We start from the raw sequence: 23,659 nt of genomic DNA, 5'->3' as shown, positions 1-23,659 counted from the left end.
GTGAGGCCTGAACACTAAATGTAGTGCTCAGATTGCCAGTTCACAAGCTTTGTTTTATTAGATTAAATTTCCCCGCATATTTTAATATTTTGATGTAACCACAATATTTTAATGTAGGACAGAATTAAAATTGCAGCCTTTGCGTTTGGAAAATTGCACTCTTCGTATTTGCGATTTTGTTATAAAAACAATTACTGGTCCTGCTCTACTGAACAGTCAGTCGTGTTAACTCACCCTCCACAAACTCTGATCCCTCTTTAACAAACTCCAGCAGCTGGTCAAACACGGTGCTGATCGTCCTCTTCGCCACCACGAAATGCTGCAAAGGTGAAGCGTCCTCCTCTGCCATGTTTACTACTGACAATAAAGGAACCTCTAATGTGCTATTTTGTCCTTTAAGACAAAGAAAGCAGTCTGAATAGATGGACACCAAGTGCAGGCATGCTAAACTAGTTTTACCTTCACCTCCAACAGAGCAAGGCCAGACCTCTGTCTTCAACTTCAGGTGTTTCTCCCATGAGTTTAAATGGGATCTAACCTGTGGAACATTATTCTGCTGTCTGTCGTGTTACGTGGATGTTAAGTAAGTGATCCTCTGCTGTCCATTAGACACATACAGTGTGGGAGCCGCAGTGGAGTGTCTTAAGTCTGATCTGCTGCTCCTGACAAATGTACACAGAGCCTGAGCCAATCCTCTTATCCCGCATTAATGCAGCCTGTGGTTTCCTGCTGCCTCTATTCTCTACCTGCAATCACAAGAACATTTACAGCAGGATTTTGGTAACTTATGCTTATATCTTATAGAAACACACATACACACACACACATCTTCTAAGCCGCTTCTCCCTCAGGGTCGCGGCCTTGGAGGGGTGGGGGTGGGGTTTGGGGGGGTGGGGGTGGGGTTTGGGGGGGGTTCTGGAGCCTATCCCAGCGGTCACCGGGCAGAAGGCATCTCATAGAATCACAATATTTTTATTTTTGCCAAGCATGGTATGAACAAAGAATTTCACATAGTGCAGGTTAACTTAAATAAACATAAATAATGGCAATAAAATATAGATGTGCTATGTATTTTATTAAAATAGTTCAAATACAGAGTACACAAAATAATCTACAAGTAGCAAAGATGTGAAATGGACATGTCTTAAGCATTCAGTGTTTACCAAAAGAAAAAAAAAAGATGTGATTTATTATCATTTCAACCTGTGATTCCTTGTCCTTGGCTCATTTTCTGTGAAGAACATATAAAATAATGCATTTTCAGTGACATCAGACCGTTTACCCCCAATTTATATTACATGTGGTGTTGGGCTGAACCCACAGGGAGTAAAAGTGTGGAGGTGCTGTTTCCTTCACTCTGTTCTCCTACATGGCCTGCTGTTAGTGTGTGTGTGTGTGTGTGTGTGTGTGTGTGTATGAGGGTAGACAACATGGACAGGCTGCTGACTGGCTACAGCTGCTAAAGCAGAGTCCTACACTGGCCACTTCTGATATTTTAAGCATCTGGTATTTTTACATAAATTGCTATGGCTGTATTGATTTAAAAACAATAATGTGGTGGGTCCATCAGACCACTGAGTAACACACGTCAACATCACACAGGGATTAAATTCAGTTTGTTTATAAAATACATAAAATATGTCCAGTTGAATATATATAGGCCTCGATTTCAACATTTCCTGAAAAAAGATGAAAAAGCCTCATCTTACATGAAACACTAAGTAAGTATAATATCAAATCGATCAGTATTTAATTTGTCTTCTCTTCGCTATTGTGCATCTACAGCCACTGATCTGTTACCGGATTACTCACTGACATTAAGTTCCCCTTCAAAGAGACTCTAACATTCACCCAAGCAGATACCCACACTCACCTAAGCTGCCTCCAGATTTCTCTCTGATGACCATCTAAAATGGCTAAAGAAGACGTTTCTAAGGAAAGAAGTGAAAAACAGAAGTTTCCAAAAAAAGAAGATGGACACATCAAACAAAGAAGCAATGGACTGACCGCCCCAGAGTCCAGACCTCAACACCACTGAACGTGTTTGATTACTTCAGAAAATCTAACCAGCTTCTAAGACTGAACTTTGGAGGCGTGTCTGCAGATTCTTTGAGGAGCTGAAAGTGAGTCTCCTGAAAAGAATGGATGCTGTAATAAAGGTGAAGCGTGACACACAAAATGCTGAAAAATGTAATATTATATAAGGTTGTTGGGGCTGATTTTGGAGCATTTCTTTTAGTCCATTCATCATAAAGGACGACTGGTGTGTTAACATTAGGTAGAAAAATAAAAATGACATCAGCAGCAGCGGCAGCAAGCACTTGCACATTCACTGGCCAGAAAAGTGGTCAATTTTCCAGTCTTTAGCAGAGCATTTGAAAACGGAGTGATACCTATAGGCACGGTTTCTCATCAGCACCACCTGCTGTACAGCATGTCCACTGGGTGAGCTGAGACCACAGTCCAAACTCCAAAAGTCAACATACTAAATATATCAAAACCATAATTTCATGGGTAAATGGTTCTCCTGGGGCGGTGCTGCATATTCATTACACAACAGCAGTGCAGGCAGAGTCTGGAAATGTCCAGTGTTTGTTTTTACACAAATTGGCCATGAGATGGTGCCAGTGTCGACTTGCATTTTTTATATATTTTTTTTTGCTTGACTTAATTATGTAATTAGACTCCCTGGTTTTTGAGGAGTTTTGTGTTTAACTCTTTAATGCTGAGGTAAGAAGCAGCTGTCTTTAATAATCTGAATTCTCAATTTCTTCGACACATTTATTATCATAAATAAAGAATGTGAATGCATTTTTTTCTTTGATACATAGATAGATAGATAGATAGATAGATAGATAGATAGATAGATAGATAGATAGATAGATAGATAGATCACATTATTATTCCCAGAGGGTCTATTACAGCAGCACATAGTAAAGAGCAAAATCTGTATGCCATTACACAGATGCATAAATAGAAGAAGTAAGGGTATATAACACACACACACACACACACACACACACACACACACACACACAGACACACACACACAGACACACACACACACACACAACTTCTAAGCGACTTCTCCTTCTGGGTTGCGAGGGGTGCTGGAGCCTATCCCAGTGGCGGAAGGCAGGATACACCCTGCACAGGTCGCCAGTCCTTCACAGGGCAGACAGACAGACAGACAGACAGACACATTTGCATACACACACACACACACACACACATTTTCTAAGCTGCTTCTCCCTCAGGGTCGCAGGGGGGTACTATCCCAGCGGTCATTGGGTGGAAAGCAAGATACACCCTGGACAGGTTGCCAGTCCATTGCAGGGCGGGTATATAACAAAATATACTAAACCAACCATAAAACATAAATGTGCAGTACAAAAAGAAAGTAAGTAAAATCGCACAAATATTGTGCGGGTGATGATGCAGTGGTGCATGTCACGTCCATTGAATGAACCAGGTGACTAAACACTGTAAATGAAAACATACGTTAATAGTTGTGCGATATGTATGTGCGCATAAACACATAGTAGTGCAATATGCAATATGTATTGATGTATAAACTAAAACAAGGTGGCAGCGCAATATGTAATACGTATCGATGTATAAACACAAACTACAGTAAATTATAATGAATAGCAATACTTCCCACTTCAGTGGCCTTTCCTTATAACTCTAATGAAATCACTTATACAGCTCGCATCGTTGTCCTATATGGCTTTAAAAAACAAGAGTTGTATAATAGAAAAGGCTGCAGTCTGAAGAAATGAAGTGCTACATGCAGTAAATACGGCGTTTAAGGGAAAGAAACAATACAGCTTGAAATGTTTGGCTCTGGTGTGGATAGCTTAGTGTGCTAGCTGGTACAGTAGCTGACCTAGCTGAAGTTGTCAGCGAATGTAGCTGAAGTTTTAGTAAACTGTAGATCACATCCCTTTAAAATGTGCTAAAACTTCAATGGGATTAGCTGTCAGGGAGCTGGTACATGCAGGAACTGCAGCGTTTAAAGGAAAAGCACCACATAGCTTGATAAAAGTTGGTTAGTCTGAGGTTTGTGTAGAAAGTATGCTAGCTAGCATAACAGCTAATCCAGTTGAAGTTCTAGTACGTTTTAAAGGGATCTGATTTACAAAAAATCCAGCTAACTGAACTAGCTAGCACACTAAGCTATCCAAACCATAGCCAACCATTTCAACTTTCGTCTTGAAGCTTCTTCTATAAGGAAAGGCTCGTTATTTGAAGCCATGTAGGACAACGATGCGAGCCATATTAGTGAATGCATCAGAGTAATAAGGAAAGGCCACTGAAGTGGGAGGTATTCCTATTCATGCATTTACTGTAGCCTGTGATGAAAGAAAGAAATACTTTTGTATTGTTAACTTATGGTAACAGACACTCGCCGGCCACTTTATTAGGTACGCCTTGTAAGTAGAAGGTTGGACCCCCTTTTGCTGTAGCCCTTCTTCTTCAAGGTTCGACGTGTTGTGGATTCAGAGACGGTGTTCTGCATTCCTTGGTTGTAACAAGTGGTTATTTGAGTTCCTGCTGCCTTTCTATCATCTTGAACCAGTCTGCCCATTCTCCTCTGACCTCTCACATCAACAAGGCATTTTCGTCCACACAACTGACCGCTCTCTGGATATTTCCTCTTTTTCGGACCGTTCTCTGTAAACCCTAGAGATGGTTGTGTGTGAAAATCCCAGTAGATCAGCAGTTTCTGAAATACTCAGACCAGCCCGTCTGGCACCAACAACCACGCCACGTTCAAAGCCCCTTAAATCCCCTTTCTTCCCCGTTCTGATGCTCGGTCTGCACTTCAGCAGGTTGTCTTGACCACCTCTACATGCCTAAATGCATTGAGTTGTGGCCGTGTGATTGGCTGATTAGCTGTTTGTGTTAACAAGCAATAGAACAGGTGTGCCTAATAAAGTGGCTGGTGAGTGTATGCATCAACAACACTGAGAAATCAAGTTATTAAAGACAGCTGATTTTTGCCTCAGCATGAAAGAGTTGAACACAAAAGTGCTCAAAAGACAATAAATAAAACAACTTGAAATAGTTGGTTCTGGTGTGCCAGCTAGTGCAATGACTAATTTAGCTGAACTTGTCAGCGAATGTAGCTGAAGTTTTAGTAAACTGCAGATCACATCCCTTTAAAATGTGCTAAAACTTCAGCTGGATTAACTATTATGCTAGCTAGTTAACATACTGTTCAAACTACAGACGAACCAACCGTTTCAAGCTATTTTTCCTTTAAACACCACATTTATCTTTCTCACCTCTGTCCTTCACATTGAAGCTTTTTCAATAACGAAAGGCTGATTATTTGAAGCCGTGTCAAGCCTGGCAGGTCTTTAGATGCGGTTTCCTCTTTTCCAAAGCTAATAATGAGACAAAACTACTGTTCTGTACTAAAAACCCAAGACTTGAAGTGACTTGTGAACATTTCTGTGCACATACTTGCTCAGAAACTGTCGCAGTGCATCCAACAATAAAGCCAGCATGGAGCTTCTTTTATACAGTGATAGAAAACACAGTGGCTCTAAGAAAGCTCCGATATTCCACATGCGGATCCATTTTACCGAGCAATGTGGACATACATTGCAAGAGTAAATGCATCGCTGGTGAGACGTTATGTAAGACAGAGCTAACCAGGTGCCATTCTCAAGCTATTCGTTCAGCTGAGGAGAGGCGGTAAAAGGCAAGAAGGAAAGACTGATAAAGGAAGAGGTGTGGTGGGCTGGGTGGAAAGCTTGCAATTTCGCTTATAAATGTCATCATCCAGAACAGTGAGGTCCAGCATATCTGACATGCACATTTCTGCCACACCCATTGCTTAGAAATTTAGGATAGTAACCAGTTAAAGGAAAGTTAAAGGAAAGTAGTTCAAGAGGAATTTCATCAGTTTTGCTGCAAGGCTTCTGCATCGTTCAGTCTATGAGATGAAGCAAAGTGGTTTGGAGTGATGTGAAATGGTTCACTGTAGTGAAACTAACCAACTCTGATTTCTTTACAGTGAATCCCCACGATAGGAACCAGATGTCAGGATATCAACACACAACTGTAGCCATTTTATTTACTGCCCAAAATGACCTGTGATATTTTGCACAGTGTTTTCTTGCTGGCCCATTGGCAGTTAAGCAGACTGTTAAACAAAATATGACATTTCATCACTCATTTTAAACTCACAGTCCAAATGAATGATTTTTCCTTAATTTCTTTATTTCATTTTCCTTTGTAAATCAGTTTAGTGAGTATTTTTCTGAATTTTTTATTTTCAATTAAGTCATTTTATCTCGGGCCAAGTCATTATTTTTTTTCTCTCAATTGTTCGTGATATTTGCATTAGTTTATTTTCCAAAATAAAAGACTGTGGGTGTTAAAGGTCTGTTTGAGAAAATCGAAAACTAGTTAAACCTTGTACGCAAGACAGTAACCTGGGTGGTCCAAGGGTGAACAAGCAGTGGCCAACAGTCAGTGGGGTGCTGACCTTAATGGCCAATGGACCGATATATGCTTGCTGTCTGGTATGGTGGAGATTTTCTTTTAGTATTATTATGCCTAACAAGTGACTTTCTTTGGCAATTTGTTGCATCTGGAGGCAAAATCTCCAACAATGTACAGACTTGAGCCTAGTGTAAATAAATGAAGCTGACTGATTTAAAACTAAAGCCCTTGGCTTCCAATCTTTGCTCTGTTGTTCATGCCCTTGTGAAGCATTGGGAGGCACCGTATCTGACAATGTACAGACTTGCATATCTTTTACCTTTCAATAGCAAATATAGCAGATTTTCTCTGCAACTTTGAGACTTAAGCCAAACAATAGGCACTAGGACCCAGCAGCCAGTACATGAGAGGCAAAAAAGGCTTGCAGAAACAGAGGAATGAAGCATAAGACACCCAAGAGAGGGAGACCTGGGAATGCTCAGACAGAAAGAACGAGAGACAGGGGTCAGACAAGGGAGCAGGGGGGCTGCGGAGAGACAAAGTGACAGCTCTAGATTCAGAAGCAGATAGACGACAGAGGGAGGAGTGGACTGACGGAGTGAGGAGGAGGGTTCTGGCCGCCAAGGAGGCTACAAAAAAACAGCAGCGCGCCAAAGGGAGCCTTCATAACACAGAGCATTCTGCTGTGGACAGCACCAGGACTGAGGCTGAGGCAGCTGGATGAACGAAGCTTGGAAGGATCCCGTCTGGAGGAATAAATCATCACCATCATTCAAGGAATTACGGGAACATAAACTGGCCTTAAAAAAGCAGCTGGGCAAGCAAAGGCACGGGGTGGAGTGGAGAGGACAATAAGGTTAGTGAGAGAGCAAGAGAGAAAGTGAGAGGGGAGATACCACCCACAGAGCAGGTCTTACCACACAGACTGGCTTTATCATAAGCAGTCACACTGTAACTGAGCCACACGGCTGCTAATCATCACACAAACACACCAACAGTGCCACACACGGTGTATTTATGGAATACATAGACAGACGCATAATTCACAGCTCGACCTGAGGGAGTTTAGACTGTTGCAAGAAAGCATAGAGAGCCTTGGATGGCACAGGAGCAAGATTGAGCTTGAATGTAAAAGAGGAGTGAGGTCAGGCCTTGTGGACCACTCTTTCTTTGCAAGGAATCACCATTGCGGGGCTGGAGCTACATTCACGATAAGCCCCAAACATATTTTTGTTCTTCTTTTGGAAAGCATCCCAGTGCTTAATGAAGACCATCTTCAAATCAAGGAACTGAGGATTTGTTTCCAGACAGACGGCAACCACATCCAATAAAGATCGAATTACATTTGTGCAGATATTCATCATCCTGAGGACCACGTCCATTTTCCAGGAAAGCTATCTGCACTCTGATATATGATCAAAGAACTGAAAATCCATTTCCAAATTAAGGCTGAGTACCTATAAACTCTGCCCTGTCCTCTGTCAGACCATATCGTTGTCCAAAAAAACTTTCTGCTTTCTGATGTTTGATTGAAGATCATTTCCAAACTGATGAAACCTGAAAACTTCATTTACACTGATATCCATCACATTTCTGAGGATCTACAAATTTACTCTGCACACTACAATCCATTATTCATTTAGGAATCATCTGCATTCTGCACTAATCCATTCCTAAACTGAGGCCGGGGCATTTTGAAGACCACATCTGTTCCCTGAAAATAACTGTATGTTTGATTGAGAACATTTCTAAACTGAAGCGAAAAAAAAACCTGAACCAAGTTCACGCTGATGTCCATCATCATTTGAAGGGCTAAAAAACTCCACTCTGATATCTGCAGACTACAGTCTTTCTGAGAACCACTGGACCATCCTTTGCCTCCCTGGAGTGGGATGGGACCTGTACTCTGAGGATCTGAGTAAAAGACTGCCCCTTTAACACTGCAGCATGTCGCTCTGGAGTGGGGAAAGAGGGCCACTGTTGCCCCTGGTCCTGAGCCTCCTGCTGACCACCTGCATGGCACAAGAGAGCCAAGACAGTCTAGAGCTTGTGGAAGAGAGCAACACAGTGAGCACAGAAAGCCCTGTAAGTTAATACCCATAATACACCAACACATGTCCAAGTGTTAAACACTGGGGCGTACAACACTCCAAAAGGTAGTCTTAAAAATTCTTGCAGGTTTGGGTGCCATTGTATAAATGACTACCGTAATACCTGCTATAAAGTTGTGGAGAAAGCTGCATCATATTAAATTACTGACTCCTACTGAAGTCAGTATTAACTGGCTTTGCTGAGCATGCAATTATATGTTGATAGATGAGCTGGTAGGAATGCTGCAAAGCTTTTATGACTCGGTACTGGCTGTTAAAACTGACATGATGACAAGTTCTTCTTCCACAGGAGACTGTGTCTTCAGATATGGCTATAGTTAGCCCCCACAGAACCTGGATAGTCTTCAGAGACAACTCCAATAAGGGTGGAAACAAGAAGCCCAAACAAAATAAAAGAATCTCAAAGGTAAGTTGTCTATAGGCTGGAGCTCCATGATGCAGAAACCCACAAACAGAGTCACCCCAGTACTTAATGATGACCATAATGGGATCAAATTTCTTACCTTAACCCCTTGCACGGACACCAGTGGGCCCAAAGTTTTATTACACACCTCTATAATCTAAGAATAGTTTAACTTATTTGCATTAAAGTATCTGTAGTTACTGAATAATACGACTTAGTAAGTAATGGGCGTGGGATATTAAGGGGTTGATTATATTTTGTCCTTAAGACACTGTGATACAGAAGTGATGCCTATTAGAATGTGTGACAAGTAGATGTTTCTGACCAAACTTTGTAGGATGCATTCACTCCCTCAAGCAGACCATTGCTCTACTCAAGGGCAAAATCTTAACCCTCCAACTGTTGAAGCCATGGTTATGCTTTTGACTCACAGAGAATTGTATTGTAAACTGACCACTGTCTTTCTGCAGCATGGCCTGCCTGGTCCTCCAGGCCCTCCAGGGCCACAGGGTCCACCTGGTCCTCCCGGCCCCCTGTTGCCTAACCAAGATGAGATCATGGAGGACCTCCAGCAAAAGCTGAAAGGTATGGAAAGGTTTATGCTCCTTGGAGCTTGGACATTAAAGGCCATGGCACACTGACCAAACATTCCCCAACAAAGACCAACATTCAAGTGTTGGCAGTTGGCTTTACACTGTTCCAGAAAAAGAACTAACAAGCAAAATGAACCCATGTGAATGGGGGAGAACATTATGGAGGCTTCCAACAATCATGATCCAGCTTTGGGGTTTGTTGGAAAACATTTGATCATTGTGTTTGACCAAGAAAGACAAGAAAGATGTCCAGGAACAGAATTTATAGGCCCACATCCTTTGCGTTTCTGCTGGTCCGATCAGTCACATCATATTAAAACACAGATGACAGATGGCAGCAAGTAATGGGATACCATTTACCAACATCATTTCAACCTAAATCAGTTGCATTACTCTTTACATGCATACACAGACAGTATTTCATTCCCAGAGCCTGCTCGCAGGCTTGTATAACAATACAGCACACTCACAATACTGTGTAAACAACTGCCAGTGCTAAGATGAAAATATGCAGACAAATTAGCAAAGCTCAGTGACTTACAGAAAGGATAACAGGCACATTACAAAGCATTGGCAGATGCACATAAAAGAGATACAGCAGAAAAGAGATACAGAACTGTTCCTTTACTGCAGAAACAATAGAAACAGTGGGTTAATGGTAACAAATGAATACAAAAGATGGAAATTTTGAAACTTGCGACCGTGTTTCCCTCAATCTTCTCAATAGCAACACTTGCTAATGGTGATGATTGCAGCTGACAAAATTGCAAGGCCATAACACATCTGGTTTAAAACTATAATAGCATTTGGAAGCCCTGTCTAACAGCTAATCCGCCTGCCAGATTGTTCCAAGACTGTTTTACTATTGTAGCTAATGTTCCCATTACCTGTGATTACAAGCTGTGAAAATAATTGATCCCAAAAGTGTTGCAGGCGAGCAGTACTATCAAGCCTGCTGCTTTCTTCCCTCAGAGCCTTCCAGACATCTGTTATAAAGGCTCCCGAGAAAGCCTGATTATTTCTATGAGATAAAAAAAACAAAATGAGTTCATTTTTGTTTAGTAGAATCATCATACTTGTTTATTATGCTTTGTAAGTATTGCACTAATACTCATTTTCCATTGTTAAGTTTTGCTTGGAAACCAAAGGGTAAAAATCTTGGCTATGGAAAATTGTTCCATCAGGTTTCGGTCCCCCTGTGGTGTCTAGGTCGATGCAGCCAAGCATGCTCTCCCATTGGTTAGGACTTCGAGAGCTGAAAAGAAGGCCTTTGAGGTGAACTATCAAGACAAATTAGGGGGTGACAGCAACCAATCATGTTTTGATTTACAATGGGACCAATTTTGTGAGAAAATACATCGCTCTAAGCCTTCTGAACATCCTACCTACATCACTGATTGTGGATACAAGCCTGTTCTAGCTCGGTTAAGGAGTTTAATTCCAGGATTGTTCACTAAAAAAGTCACTTTAAAACTGCTTCAAGGTAAAATGTCTGTTACACACTTCATATAAAACATGGAATGGCTTTAGAAGCTTCAAATGTCTACATTTAAACTAGTATAGCCAAATTGCTGTAGGCTTAGTGTTACATTCTACTGAATCCCTCAGGACCAATAGTAGAAATTAGTGTTGTTATACTGGTGCACCGTTTGCTTGTTTTTTCATTTATGGCCTAAACTGAAGGCCTAACTCTAGTGATGGTTCTCCGCTGCTCTTTTGTCAGTGTTTTGTGAAACTACAGGGTGTAGCTTTGTGTAGATGTTATGGTGTTTTGTGATTACTCGCTAGTTTCTGTGCAGTATTAGTGTTGTGAGTAATAGCGTTTTGTGCACAAGTTGGCAAGTTCATCGTAATTTGTAAGGACTTGCAATTTAGCGTCCATGGGTCACATGGAACTATTTATCTACCTTCTGTCTAAATGATGTAGTGGAGTTTTGTGTGGAATTAGGTGTGTGTGTGTGTGTGTGTGGACTGGGTCACTTTCACCACAATGCTTGTAATGTGTGTGTTGTCTTGCTCGTTTGTTGGGGAGGCCGCTTGTCTGATTGTGGGCTGGGCTGATCCCTTAATAGGTGTAATTTTCTTGGACGTGGATGTGACTTGGCCTGGGTAAAGAATTCCCTGGATTCCACATTGTGCGTCCGTGTGTGTATGTGTGTGTGTGCGTGTGTGGAATGAGTGTTGGCAGATGGCCAGGAAAGCAGACACAGGTCTGTTTGTGCTCCGGAGCGGCGAGCTGCGGGCTGTTCTGACAGCAATATAAAACATAAAGGCTCTTATTCACACTGCAAAGCACAGTGGCGCCGCAAACTCACACACTCCAGCATGTCCAAACCCCCCCACTCCCCCACCCCGCAACACACACACTCATCCACTCTCCCTCCACTCATACATGCTCTCGCACTCCAAATATTTACATCTCTCTTTCAGACACAGATTGTTTAATGACTTTATATGCGGCCAAGTGTCAGTCAAAGATAATCCCAAACATTTCGCACCTAGCTGTTTATCTTTGTTATTTAAGGTTCCTCAAGGCTGAAAGGGCAGATAGCCGACAGCGTGAGGAGCTGACAGCTTATGAAATTGAAAAGGGTGAAGAAAATGGTCAAAACAACAAAAGGAAGAATAGGCCAGAGATGGGTCATGAACAAAACCTGATTAAATTAGCACAGCCAACTCACATGTGGTAAATGAATAAAGCCCTTCTTTTCCAACCTTACATGTGAGCCTGTCAGTTGTGCTACAGTCAGTTGTTGTTCTCCTGTGACTCACAGTGCCATCAGGATCGATGTGAATTCAAAGAACGAACTTTTCACTATAGGAAAACCTCCAGTCTGATGGACAGAACTGACGCTCTGCACACTGTCAGTAGAGTGTTTAAGAGAAAAATGTGAAACAATTGAAACCATTGAATACCAAGTAGCCTAAGTAGCAAGTATACAAACTAATGCAATGTAAAGTTTTACAATGTCTGCAATGAACAGCTAGATTGAACTAAAATTTTCTACTGAAGTTTTGAGTCTCAGCTTGAACTCACATTCCAGAGGCTTTAGACCTGACTCAGATTTGCACCCCAGAGACTCAAGACTTAGCACATCGACTTGCACCCCAGAGACCAGACTTGACTCAGGCTCACTGACCAAAGACTCTAGACTTAATTTAGAGTCACTGACCAGAAACTTAAGACTAGACTCGGACTCACAACTAAGAGACTTGAGACTTGCAACCCCAGAGACTTAAGACTTGATTCAGACTTACAAACCAGAGACTTAAGACTCATGCAGACATACACTATATTTCCAAAAGTATTCACTCACCCATCCAAATCACTGAATTCAGGTGTTCCAATCACTTCCATGGCCACAGGTGTATAAAGCCGAGCCCCTAGGCCTGCAGACTGCTTCTACAGACATTAGTGAAAGAATGGGTCGCTCTCAGGAGCTCAGTGAATTCCAGCGTGGTACCGTGATCGGATGCCACCTGTGCAACAAGTCCAGTTGTGAAATCTCCTCACTACTAAATATTCCACAGTCAACTGTCAGTGGGATTATAACAAAGTGGAAGCGATTGGGAACGACAGCACCTCAGCCACAAAGTGGTCAGCCACGTAAAATGACAGAGCGGGGTCAGTGGATGCTGAGGGGCATAGTGTGCAGAGGTCACCAACTTTCTGCAGAGTCAATCACTACAGACTCCAAAACTCCAAACTACATGTGGCCTTCAGATCAGCACAAGATCAGTGTAGAGAGCTTCATGGAATGGGTTTCCATGGCTGAGCAGCTGCATCCAAAACTGGACTCTAGAGCAGTGGAGATGTGTTCTCTGGAGTGACGAATCAGGCTTCTCTGTCCGATGGACGAGTCTGGGTTTGGCGGTTGCCAGGAGAACGGTACTTGTCTGACTGTACTGTGCCAATTGTAAAGTTTGGTGGAGGGGGGATTATGGTGTGGGGTTGTTTTTCAGGAGTTGGGCTTTTGAGATTTTGGACAATTTTGTGCTCCCAACTTTGTGGGAACAGTTTGGGGACGGCCCCTTCCTATTTCCAACGTGACCAGGAGTTTGGTCTGGAAGAACTTGACTGGCCTCCTGACCACAACCCGACAGAACACCTTTGGGATGAATTAGAGCGAAGACTGTGAGCCAGGCCTTCTCATCCAACATCAGTTTCTGACCTCACAAATGTGCTTCTGGAAGAACGGTCAAAAATTCCCATAAATACACTCTTACACCTTGTGGAAAGCCTTCCCAGAAGAGTTGAAGCTGTTATAGCTGCAAAGGGTGGGCCAACATCACATTAAACCCTATGGATTAAGAATGGGATCTCACTCAAGTTCATATGCTTGTAAAGGCAGGTGAGCAAATACTTTTGGAAAAATAGTGTACACCCCAGAGATTCAGGATTTGGCTCAAAAATTCAAAACTGAACTCAAACTCACAGTCAGACACTCAAGACAACTCAGATTCACAACCCCAGACTTGGGCCCCTGAAACTCAAGACCTAATTCAGACTCACACTCAGAGACTAGAGACTTGGACTTGCACCACCGAACCTCAAGACTCAACTTAGAATTGCAACCCCAGAGACTTAAGTCCCGCCTCAGACTCGCACCCTAGAGACTCGGCATGGACTCATCCCCATGTGACATAAGGCTTGATTTAGACTTGCACACCAGTAACCAGAAATTCAGTTCAGACTCGCACCCTAGACACTCGAAACTTGGCTTAGACTTGCATGAATTGACATGTGAACATCTCTGGAATAGAGATATTTAGTTTCTTACAGCTTGAAATCATTTTTTTTTACTGTTTAGGTTTTTGTTTAGCGAGAAAACATTACAAAATCAAGGAACACAAAACACATTTATCGTAGAAGCCAGTAACCCTAACCCTAACCCACTGTCTTCTATCAACAGATGTTCGATTCCTAAGTACAGGTGAACGAAATTATCCACATATTACAGATGCAGCAGTATTCCTTTAAAGACTGTATCATACACTTGTAAAAATGAAAAATCTCAAATCTAATGTCACAAAATCCTCTCTGTCCAGAGATGGTGGGGACCCACTGCCTGCTCTGTGATCAGCCCCCCCGTGTGGCTACAGCCTTCCACAACCATTTGCACCACAACCTGCTGGTCCACCGCCGAAGCCTGCAAGAGCTCCAACCCTTCAGCAGCGTGAGTGGCGCCCATGCTCAACCAAACATGGCATTCCTTGGCCCCGCAGTTAGGCTCTGATTCTAATTTCTGCCAGCCAGTCCAGGCCAAGGACGTCAGCACTGGCTGACTGCACTGGCGAGCATGTGAGACAAGCTGGCGATGTTTTCAGTAGTTAAGGGAATGGTTTGGTGAAAAATCAATTTCATACAGTTTTCCCCCTTACCTCAAAGGTAGTCCATCAGCCAAAACATGTTTGGCGTCTTTAGTTCTGCACTAGAGCCACGAGGCTAACAAGTAATGGGACTGTGTTGAACGCATGCCTAAAGCATCATAAACTTGGCCCAAACCATGTGAAGTTGTTAAGTAATCTCTGAAAGACAATATGGTATAGTTTCTCGATAAACATGGACAAAATTTACAATGCTGTTATCTTGATGCAATAATAGCTTTTAGCAATGCAACACACTTTGGTCCATTTTGATTCTTCCTCTAATTATTCCTGTAATGACTCTTTATTTCCCCACAGCCTTCAGATGCAGAGCAGTTTCACCAGCGAGGTCAGGGCTTCAACGCCAGCAACGGCCGTTACACAGCTCCAGTGTCGGGCTTCTACCAGCTCACAGCCAGCCTGTTGCTGGGTAAGTACCTCAGCCATGGACACGTTACAGACTAATGTACACTACAGGCCAAAGGTTTGGAAGCAAAACAAACTTTGTAAAAATAAAGAAGCATTTTCTCATGGGATAACAGACAGCAATGCGTCTGCAACCTTTTCCCCTCCCATTTCTTTATATTCTTTCAAGAGCTTTTAAAGGGGAATGGTTCTGACTCTGATTTCTTTACAGTGGGGGTGATAGGAACTGGAGGTCTCAATGTCTACAACACAAGTATAGCCATTTTATTTACTACTGAAAACCACCGGTGAACTCACACATGTCTTCTGAGTTTATTTGTATAATGTTGATGATGGTAAAATATTGAACTGAAAAACTGTTGCCATGCATATCCCTCTTCACCCTGAATGGCCTTTAAAAAAATAAGTTTTGGGCCAAATCGTTAATTCAAAACTAGTATAAAGCAATGTCTAAGACAGGCGTTGGCCAGATGTGACTCTTTTACTGCCCTGTTGAGACTCCACAGCAGAATTGGATTTTTAGGTTAAAATAATATAATCCTATAACTGTTAATTCACCCTTTAACCCTGAAGACTGGCCCAAAGACTGAAAACTGCTGGTCAGTTTGGAGATGAATGAACTCATTTGCATTATAATCACTTCAGCTGGTTTCCTGATACGTTTAATCTGCAAAAAGAAACTGTCAAGCACTAAAAAGTCGTCAAGCTGTAGTCAGTTTCTTATTCACCAGCTTCTCATTTGAACGTTCAAAAAGTTGAAAGTTACATTCTGGCATGTCAGGCACCATTTCAGGTGGAACGGGAAAATTCTAACAAGAAGCTGGCGAGCGAGAAGCGACTTCAGCCTCGTAAAATGTGGAACATTGAGAGACATTTTCCAAGAAACTGTTCTACTTTTGCGGAAAAGTTTCCTGCCAGAGATGCGTGAAAAGCAGCTGAGCTAAAACTTAAAGTAGAGCAAAGTAACACTGGGTTTTCATTTATATTATTTTTATCCTTTATTAGTGCATTGCCACATACTGAGACATATTTACAGTCAATGTGGTAAAATTGATTTAAATCTTGTGGCTTTCGAGGTGGTTTGATTTTTGTTGAAAGGACAAAACGGCTCTTTTAATGTTTGGCTTGCCGACCCCTGGTCTAAGTTAAGTGATACTTTTTTTAATCCCACAAACGGGGAAATTCCACCTCCACATTTAACCCATCTGTGAAGTGAAACACCACACACACACACACACACACACACACACACACACACACACACACACTAGGGGGCAGTGAGCACACTTGCCCAGAGCAGTGGGCAGCCCTATCCACGGCACCCGGGGAGCAATTGGGGGTTAGGTGTCTTGCTCAAGAACACCTCAGTCATGGACTGTCGGCACTGGGGATCGAACCAGCAACCTTCTGGTCACAGAGCCAGTTCCCTAACCTCCAGCCCACGACTGTCTAAGATATCAGGCACGTAATGTATTCATAAACATTTCATCTAATAATTTTCTCTCATAGAGGTGTTTTGAACTTTATGGCCTAACTCTAATACTCACCTTCCGCCAGTGGTTAATTTACATTAATGGCCAGTTTTGCGTATATTTTAAGTAATTCATTGTCTTTCTGTGTCACCCTAACAGGCCTCATATGTCAGGGGCGGTTTGGCTAAGTCTGTCCTGCAAACCAATGGAATGTTCTAGAAAACCTCTATGGTTAAACTAGATGCCAGTAAACCATGTTGTATTGTGTTGGTTGTTGGAAAACTGGCTTAATTGCAGAATATTTTTGAAATGTTAGAAATCACTGCTTGCTTCAACACTTTTGGCCTATAGTGTACAGCCATGTCATTTTAGGACAACAATGTGGTCAGCCTGTCTGCCTGAAGAGCTGAAGGAGGGGATTGGAAACATAATTCCCCCTTGACTTTATATACACGGACCTCAACTGTTTGGAAAGAAGCTCTGTGTTCTCCACCACTGAAAATCTTTGTTCATTAATAACCATTTATGAGCTTTCATCTTCATATTATCAGAGAAGCCTTGAAAATTGAACTGACTTGTAACCTGAGCTGATGTAGGAAGCCTTGGATGATGATGTGTGTTCTAATCATTGCGTCATGATGCAAGCTGAAGCACATGAAATGCCTCCAGCGTGGTTGCATCATGTGGTTGTTCAGAAAATAAAGCAGCACAGGCCACTGCAACAGATAAAGCTCAGAGGAAAGGGGTGGGGTCCTTACACTGAACATCCACCCACAACGCATCCTTCAGTACGCCGTGTCTGTGCTTCTGTGTTTCTTAGAATCCAGTGAGTCTCAGAAAAGGCCTCAGGCGAGACAGAGGGACAGCATTAAAGCCTCCATATGTATAGAGTCTCTCTGCCAGAGCAACGTGTAAGTACAGAACCCACTGTTAAAGTTTTCGTCACATCGGTTTGCCTTGGAAATCAGTCGACAGTTTAAGGACCTGATTTCCATGTCTTGCTGATTTTCTGAGTAAAAATAAGTGAACACATCCTCTACAGAGAACAAACTTAAATTTTCCTAATTTAACATTTTCCTGCCAATTTTAGTGCCAGTTTCTGTTTATTTGCTTTTAACAAATTGCTGTTGTCCGAACAAAACCACATATCTCCATTTTTCTTGATTTTCAGTTTTTGACATAATTTGAAAAAGCATTTTGGCCTTTATATTGTGTGTAAATTTCATGTAGGATGGACCAAAGTAAATGTCCAAAAATGACTTGAAAAAAACTCTGGTTCCATTGACTTACATTGAAAGTAATGTGTTTTTTTCCTTCTCCTGTAAAGTTACCATTTTAGAGATACAAGGTTTTGTTCTGACAGCAGCGATATGAGTTTAACATATTGGAGAAACATAAAATATAAAATGTGCCATAACATCTTACACAGCCCACCCCCCCATATGTAATTGTGCATTAAAATGTGCAATAAAATATAATTAAAGAGAGTGTTCTCTGCAGAGGCTGTATTAACTTATTTTCTCTTTGAAAATCAATAAACATGCCACTTGATTGTTTGTGTACGACTGTATGTAACACAACACTTCATTTTGAGGGTCCACAGATGCTTTGTGGACCCCCACGTCATCTTTCAATTAAACTCAGCTAAATTTATCTTTAAAATTCAACATACTTTCTTTAACTTAAACCTGATATTAAAGTGATAATTTGTAACAAATTCACCTGAACCTGAATGAGCCAAGACATGTTTGATATCTGAATTCTGCTTATTTTAGTTTTGTGCTGGAGCTCAAACCACGCTGTTAAAGCTGCACTATGTAAGATTTAAAGATTTTAAAAAAAGCTTCACTGAGTCAGGAGAATAAAAACAAGATAAAATATGGCGAGCGTGCACTGCGGTGAGTCGCCCCGTAAAGCCTGAAATGATCATTTAAAGCCACGTCTTTACTTATTAACATCACATGCAGTGGGTCAAAAAGAAGGTCCAGCTTGATTTTTAGGTCTCAAATGCAAAATTAACATTATATGGATGAAGATATGATGACAACAGAACGTGATTCACTCACATCCTCAGAAAAACACATCTTCCACCAGGTTTTGACTGAGTTCTCTTTGAATTCTCTTTCAATACGCAAACATCAGATTGATCTGCTTGAGAAAGAGGACCGAAGCACAACCCACATTACAAAATGTTCTTCAGCACATTGTGCGCAGTTACACATTTCCTCCAGAAAAATTATGATAAGGGGTAAATTGTAAACATTAGATTTATGCAGAAACTACAGCAGATTATTAAATTAAAGTGGCCATTTATTATCCTACATTGGAAACAATGACATGGTGCAACTGATCTGGAAAGACACAGTTTAGGGATGCACTGAAATAAAATAAATGAATTAATTAATAAATAATCCAAAAATGGCACATTTGTTTTTCGTCCAAAAGAGAAAAAAGACACTCGAACCCAGCCCACTGCAGCTGTGATCTATGCAGTCTTTAACTGTAGTCTAACTGATTTAATTCAATTCTTTAACAGAAATCACAAAAATATTCTGAGTTTCACTCAAATTCTATTGAGTGACTCAATATTTTTTGATACTAAATTTTTTCACCTTTGGTGTTGAAAGTTGTAACTCGTGTGTCTGTTAGTTCCTGCTGGTGTGATGAACACTAAAGCAATTTGTGTACTAATAGCGCCCCCGGCTGGAAACTGACTGGTAGACAGGAGCTCTTTACAAAAATAATACAAAAATTATTTCTTTACAAAAATAATATATAAACATAAGGTGTTTTCCTTTATTATAGCAGAGGCAATTCAACACTATATGCATTTGGGAAACCATGAAGTATTATATTTTCATATTCACAATGTGCAATATTTCATATAATTTGGTGAGCTGATGAAAATTAAATTAGTGCTCTAATTCTTTCAGTTATCTTTTCCAGCAGAAGCATTGGCAGCATTATAAGGTTAATTCAATAGCATAAATAAAACAGCAAATCATACATAAGAACACTCTCTTTCGGTTTTCGCCTGAGTGTGTCCTAAATTTTGTTTTGGGTCAAGAATTTTCATTTTGGTGCCGCATCAAATTAGCTAACGATGTATGTTTTTTGGGTTTCACCTGTGGTGAACTAAGCTACTTTAGTGTATTTGGCCTGGTTTATGAAACACCTTGAGATCAATTGGTATGTTAGTTTGCTTTATAGATAAATATGTATAATAATAATATTCATTATTTATTTATTATAATAAGTATAATAATAATAATAATAATAAGTATAATAAGAAGTGCCCTGCGATGGACTGGCGACCTGTCCAGGGTGTATCCTGCCTTCCGCCCGAAGACTGCTGGGATAGGCTCCAGCATCCCCCCGCGACCCTGACAGAGAAGCGGCTTAGAAAATGGATGGATGGATGGATGGATGGATAATAAGAAGTATTATTATTATTATTGTTGTTGTTGTGATGTTTGTATGATGTGTTTATTGTGTTTTGTGATTGTACTGCAGGTCTCTGGAGACAGTAACTGGAGTGAGTCCAGCAGGGGGAGTTTTCAGCATCCTTCTGACAGGAACTCTTTACCTGCAGGTAAAAATGACTTAATGCGCACAAAGAGCTTAGCAGAAACAACAATTACACTGAATATAAATACAATCGCTGTCAAGCCCACAGACACATACACACAGCCAGTTTTTTCAGTTACATAAGACGTACACAAACACAGCAGCTCTGAATTCCTTCTTTTTATGCAAGATTACATGTAATTAAAGGAATACTCCACCGTTTCTCAACCTCACCTCTTTACACAATGACATTAACGCATGCTTATTAAAGCAATAAGCCACGAGAGGCTGTGCATTACAGTGATTTTTTCACGGTTAAAGCAGAAGCAGAGTAACTCACCCATGATAAAATCACTGTAACACACAATCTCAAGTGGTGTATTGCTTTTATAAAACGGCAAACAACACACATATGATAAAATTATAACTATGATTATATTACCCCTGATCTGAAGCCCATGGACTCACTAAATACTAAATATTTCATGAACTTCTAAACGTTTTGTCCTGTACCAATGACCATATCGTAATATAGCACTTTATAATGTGAAAACCTTCACTTTATAAGTACTTTCACTATTACTAATGATCATTTCCATTAGTGCCTCTATGTGACTTCCAGTTATATGGAGCACCAAGTTAACAGTGTTGTACCTCCCTGTTCCCAAACTGGGGCAGGATCTCAAATGACTCCCTCCTTCCTACATAGTGCATTATTTAGGAGTTAAAATACTGGCTCCTGCACTTAAACAATGCATAGTATTGCTAACAAGTAGTTATTTGGATTCAGCTACATCCATGCTGGACACATGATGCGCTGCTTGGAAAAAGAAGCCAGAATTTCAGAATCGTATTACCTTCTGAGATCAGTCTGGGTTTAATGCTCACCTTACTTCGGAAGAGAAAAATCGTTTCCTCGACAAAGTTGATAAAACAGGCTGTGATCCTTACACACTTTCCCCTGATCTGATTTCACTTAAACTGGAGAAAAGCTGCCGAATTTGTGTTTTCCTGACATTGTATTCACTCTAATCTGGGGTCTCTCAAAGCATTTAAAAGCACAGAAGCCCACCAGTTCTTCACGTCAGGCCGGGTAAAGGATCCCATGGTGTTACATAAAGAGGAGAAAACACTTTATCATCATAGGAGGGAAACAACATCAGCTAATTAACACAGATGTGAACAATGCAGGCCTTTAGAGAACTTTAGCTGATGTTAACAGCCAAGAGATAAACAGTCGCCCCCCTAACGGAGCTGCAGACCACCGGTATAACGTTACGCTCTGTTTCTGGAGATTTAAATGACGTTTGAATGGAGAAACATAGACGTTAAATATCAGACTGAATGTCGTGGGTCGGAAAACTACGTCGTGTTTCAACAGACGTGATTCTGTAAGTTTAGTTCAGTTAGTTCAGAGTTCAGCTCCAGTCCGGAAACCCCTGCACTGCATAACTGTGGTTTGCTGGTTAAATATCAGCAGAGAAAAACACTAAACTATACAGTGCAAGGGCTCCAAGCCTGGAGTGAAAACACTGAATTAAACATCTGAGTAGTCTCTAGTCATTCTCTCGTTATTCTCGCCTTCTGTTGCGTCTTGCAGAACAGAAACCACTGAAATGCCGTCCCTGATCGCTTGTTCTGGGCAAAGGTGTACATGAGCTGAGCTATGACCAATCAAATTGTTCATATGTGGCACAGTAATTGTGAAATTGCATAGTTGTGTCATACACATAGTCAGCCTACCTTCTGAGGATATAATTAAAAGGGTATTAATGCAGGAAATTATTTTGGTTTCATTTTTAAAGTTTTAAAACTATTCCTAGGCCACTTTGGAGCTCAGAACTATCCTATGACTGCATATGCATTTACTCTGTACCCCTAAATGTACTAGTGTTGTGTTGGGAGCATTTCACCAATTGTTTTCACATTTATTTTATCTTTAGTATTACTTTTATGATTAAAGAATTCTGAAATCTGGGGGTGCTGCAGCCCCCACCCCCCCAGGCACCCCCACTTAATACATCCCTGCATACAGCAGGTAGAGATTAGGTTGAAAAATGCTGGAGTATTCATTTTTACCTTTGTAACATGTGCCAAAATGCACACCAAAGAAGGAAAAACAGAAGAATGAATGTGTGCTCTTATCTGTTTTACAGGCTGGAGAATATGTGTCTATTCTTATTGACAATGGAACAGGCTCGGCGCTGACCGTTCTCCAAGACAGTCTGTTTTCTGGGATTCTTCTTGGAGTGTGAGAACATACATATAAAACCCTCAGAATCAAACAGCTGCCTCTCTACAAACCCATATTTATTTGCTTCCAAAGACAGCAGTCCTGTCAGCAGTAATAATTCTAGCACGGAGGAGGACGCTCCCCAAAATACAAAACCAAAAAGCTTCAATAACTATAAAACAATAACCATTCAGTGTGATATTATCACCAAGGCAGCAAGATAAAACTGCAGTTTTCAAACATTTAAACTTCTGTTCATAGAGATGTATGTATTTTTCCACGTGCTGTGTTTATATATTACACGTTTGCAAGTGAACAGGATAAAGGAACTTTATGTATTTATTTGCATTTTTTGAAGTGTGAATGCTAAAATAAAAATGTTTGTAAAAACGTGAATTTCTCAAAGTGGGCTCATTTACAGACGTGGAGTGAGGGGGATATTGCAGCAGATTTCAGAGCCGCAGCGTTCTCAGGCAACAGGCACGGATGCCTGACTGAATGATTACAAATATCCTTGAATTATTTTAGTTGATTTAATTTTATTTTCCCAGATTTTCCAAATTCTTATCACCACAACAACAAAGAGAATGTGTGTATGTAAGTTCTAAGTATAGCAAGAATCTAATAAAATGATGAAATCATTTATTAAAACATTTAAAAATATACATTTTACAAAATGTAATGCTTTGCAGTTTTATCTCATCACTGCAACAGCCACTGAGATTTTCGCTGCGTAAGATTTTATTGTTTTGGTTCACTTCCTCTGAGTCTACAAAGAAAACAATAAAGCAACAGTTAAAAATAATGCCAGCTCCATCCATCCATCCATCCATCATCTTCCGCTTCTCCGGGGTTCGGGTCGCGGGGGCAGCATCCTAAGCAATGAGGCCCAGACCTCCCTTTCCCCAGCCACTTCCACCAGCTCTCCAAGGGGGATTCCGAGGCGCTCCCAGGCCAGCTGGGCGATATAGTCACGCCAGCGTGTCCTGGGTCTTCCCCGGGGTCTCCTCCCAGGTGGACTTGCATGT

General features: G+C 41.1%; 2 protein-coding genes across 4 annotated transcripts in view; one reads left to right on the top strand and one right to left on the bottom strand.

Moving 5' to 3' along the window:
- The window catches only part of mfn1a (mitofusin 1a), a 33,821-nt gene extending 33,184 nt beyond the window's left edge, over positions 1-637 (bottom strand). Inside the window, exons 1-2 of one of the 2 annotated variants that reach the window (XM_017720046.1) lie at positions 460-637; positions 235-357 (exon numbers count right to left, since the gene is read on the bottom strand). In XM_017720046.1, coding sequence (XP_017575535.1) covers positions 235-349 — 115 coding nt within the window. In that variant the 5' untranslated portion in view covers positions 350-357; positions 460-637. The remainder of the gene's footprint in view (positions 1-234; positions 358-459) is intronic. The other variant, XM_017720047.1, reaches the window with a different exon arrangement.
- A 6,241-nt stretch (positions 638-6,878) lies between these two features.
- On the top strand, positions 6,879-23,027 carry si:ch1073-184j22.1 (erythroferrone). Of its 2 annotated transcripts, none has more exons than XM_017720015.2 (8): positions 6,879-7,315; positions 8,860-8,976; positions 9,444-9,558; positions 14,616-14,743; positions 15,252-15,363; positions 17,652-17,742; positions 20,345-20,423; positions 22,555-23,027. In XM_017720015.2, the coding sequence occupies exons 2-8, from the start codon at positions 8,878-8,880 to the stop codon at positions 22,651-22,653; spliced, it is 723 nt and encodes a 240-aa protein (XP_017575504.1). In that variant the 5' UTR covers positions 6,879-7,315; positions 8,860-8,877; the 3' UTR covers positions 22,654-23,027. The 2 variants fall into 2 exon arrangements, with proteins under 2 accessions (XP_017575504.1, XP_017575503.1); XM_017720014.2 differs by having other exon boundaries at positions 6,879-8,544.
- Positions 23,028-23,659: the final 632 nt, after the last annotated feature.

This window comes from Pygocentrus nattereri, chromosome 19 (assembly GCF_015220715.1).
Source record: "Pygocentrus nattereri isolate fPygNat1 chromosome 19, fPygNat1.pri, whole genome shotgun sequence".
NCBI classification, from domain to species: Eukaryota; Metazoa; Chordata; class Actinopteri; order Characiformes; family Serrasalmidae; genus Pygocentrus; species Pygocentrus nattereri.
The sequence above is the reverse complement of the archived record's forward strand: the minus strand, read 5'-3'. Positions and strand labels throughout refer to the sequence as shown.

Excerpts from the sequence above, each read along its gene's own strand:
- si:ch1073-184j22.1 (XM_017720014.2), top strand. The coding sequence starts at position 8,407 with ATGTCGCTCTGGAGTGGGGAAAGAGGGCCACTGTTGCCCCTGGTCCTG. Across the intron at positions 8,545-8,859 it reads CAGTGAGCACAGAAAGCCCT|GAGACTGTGTCTTCAGATAT; the intron begins GTAAGTTAATAC and ends CTTCTTCCACAG. Across the intron at positions 17,743-20,344 it reads TCTCTCTGCCAGAGCAACGT|GTCTCTGGAGACAGTAACTG; the intron begins GTAAGTACAGAA and ends ATTGTACTGCAG.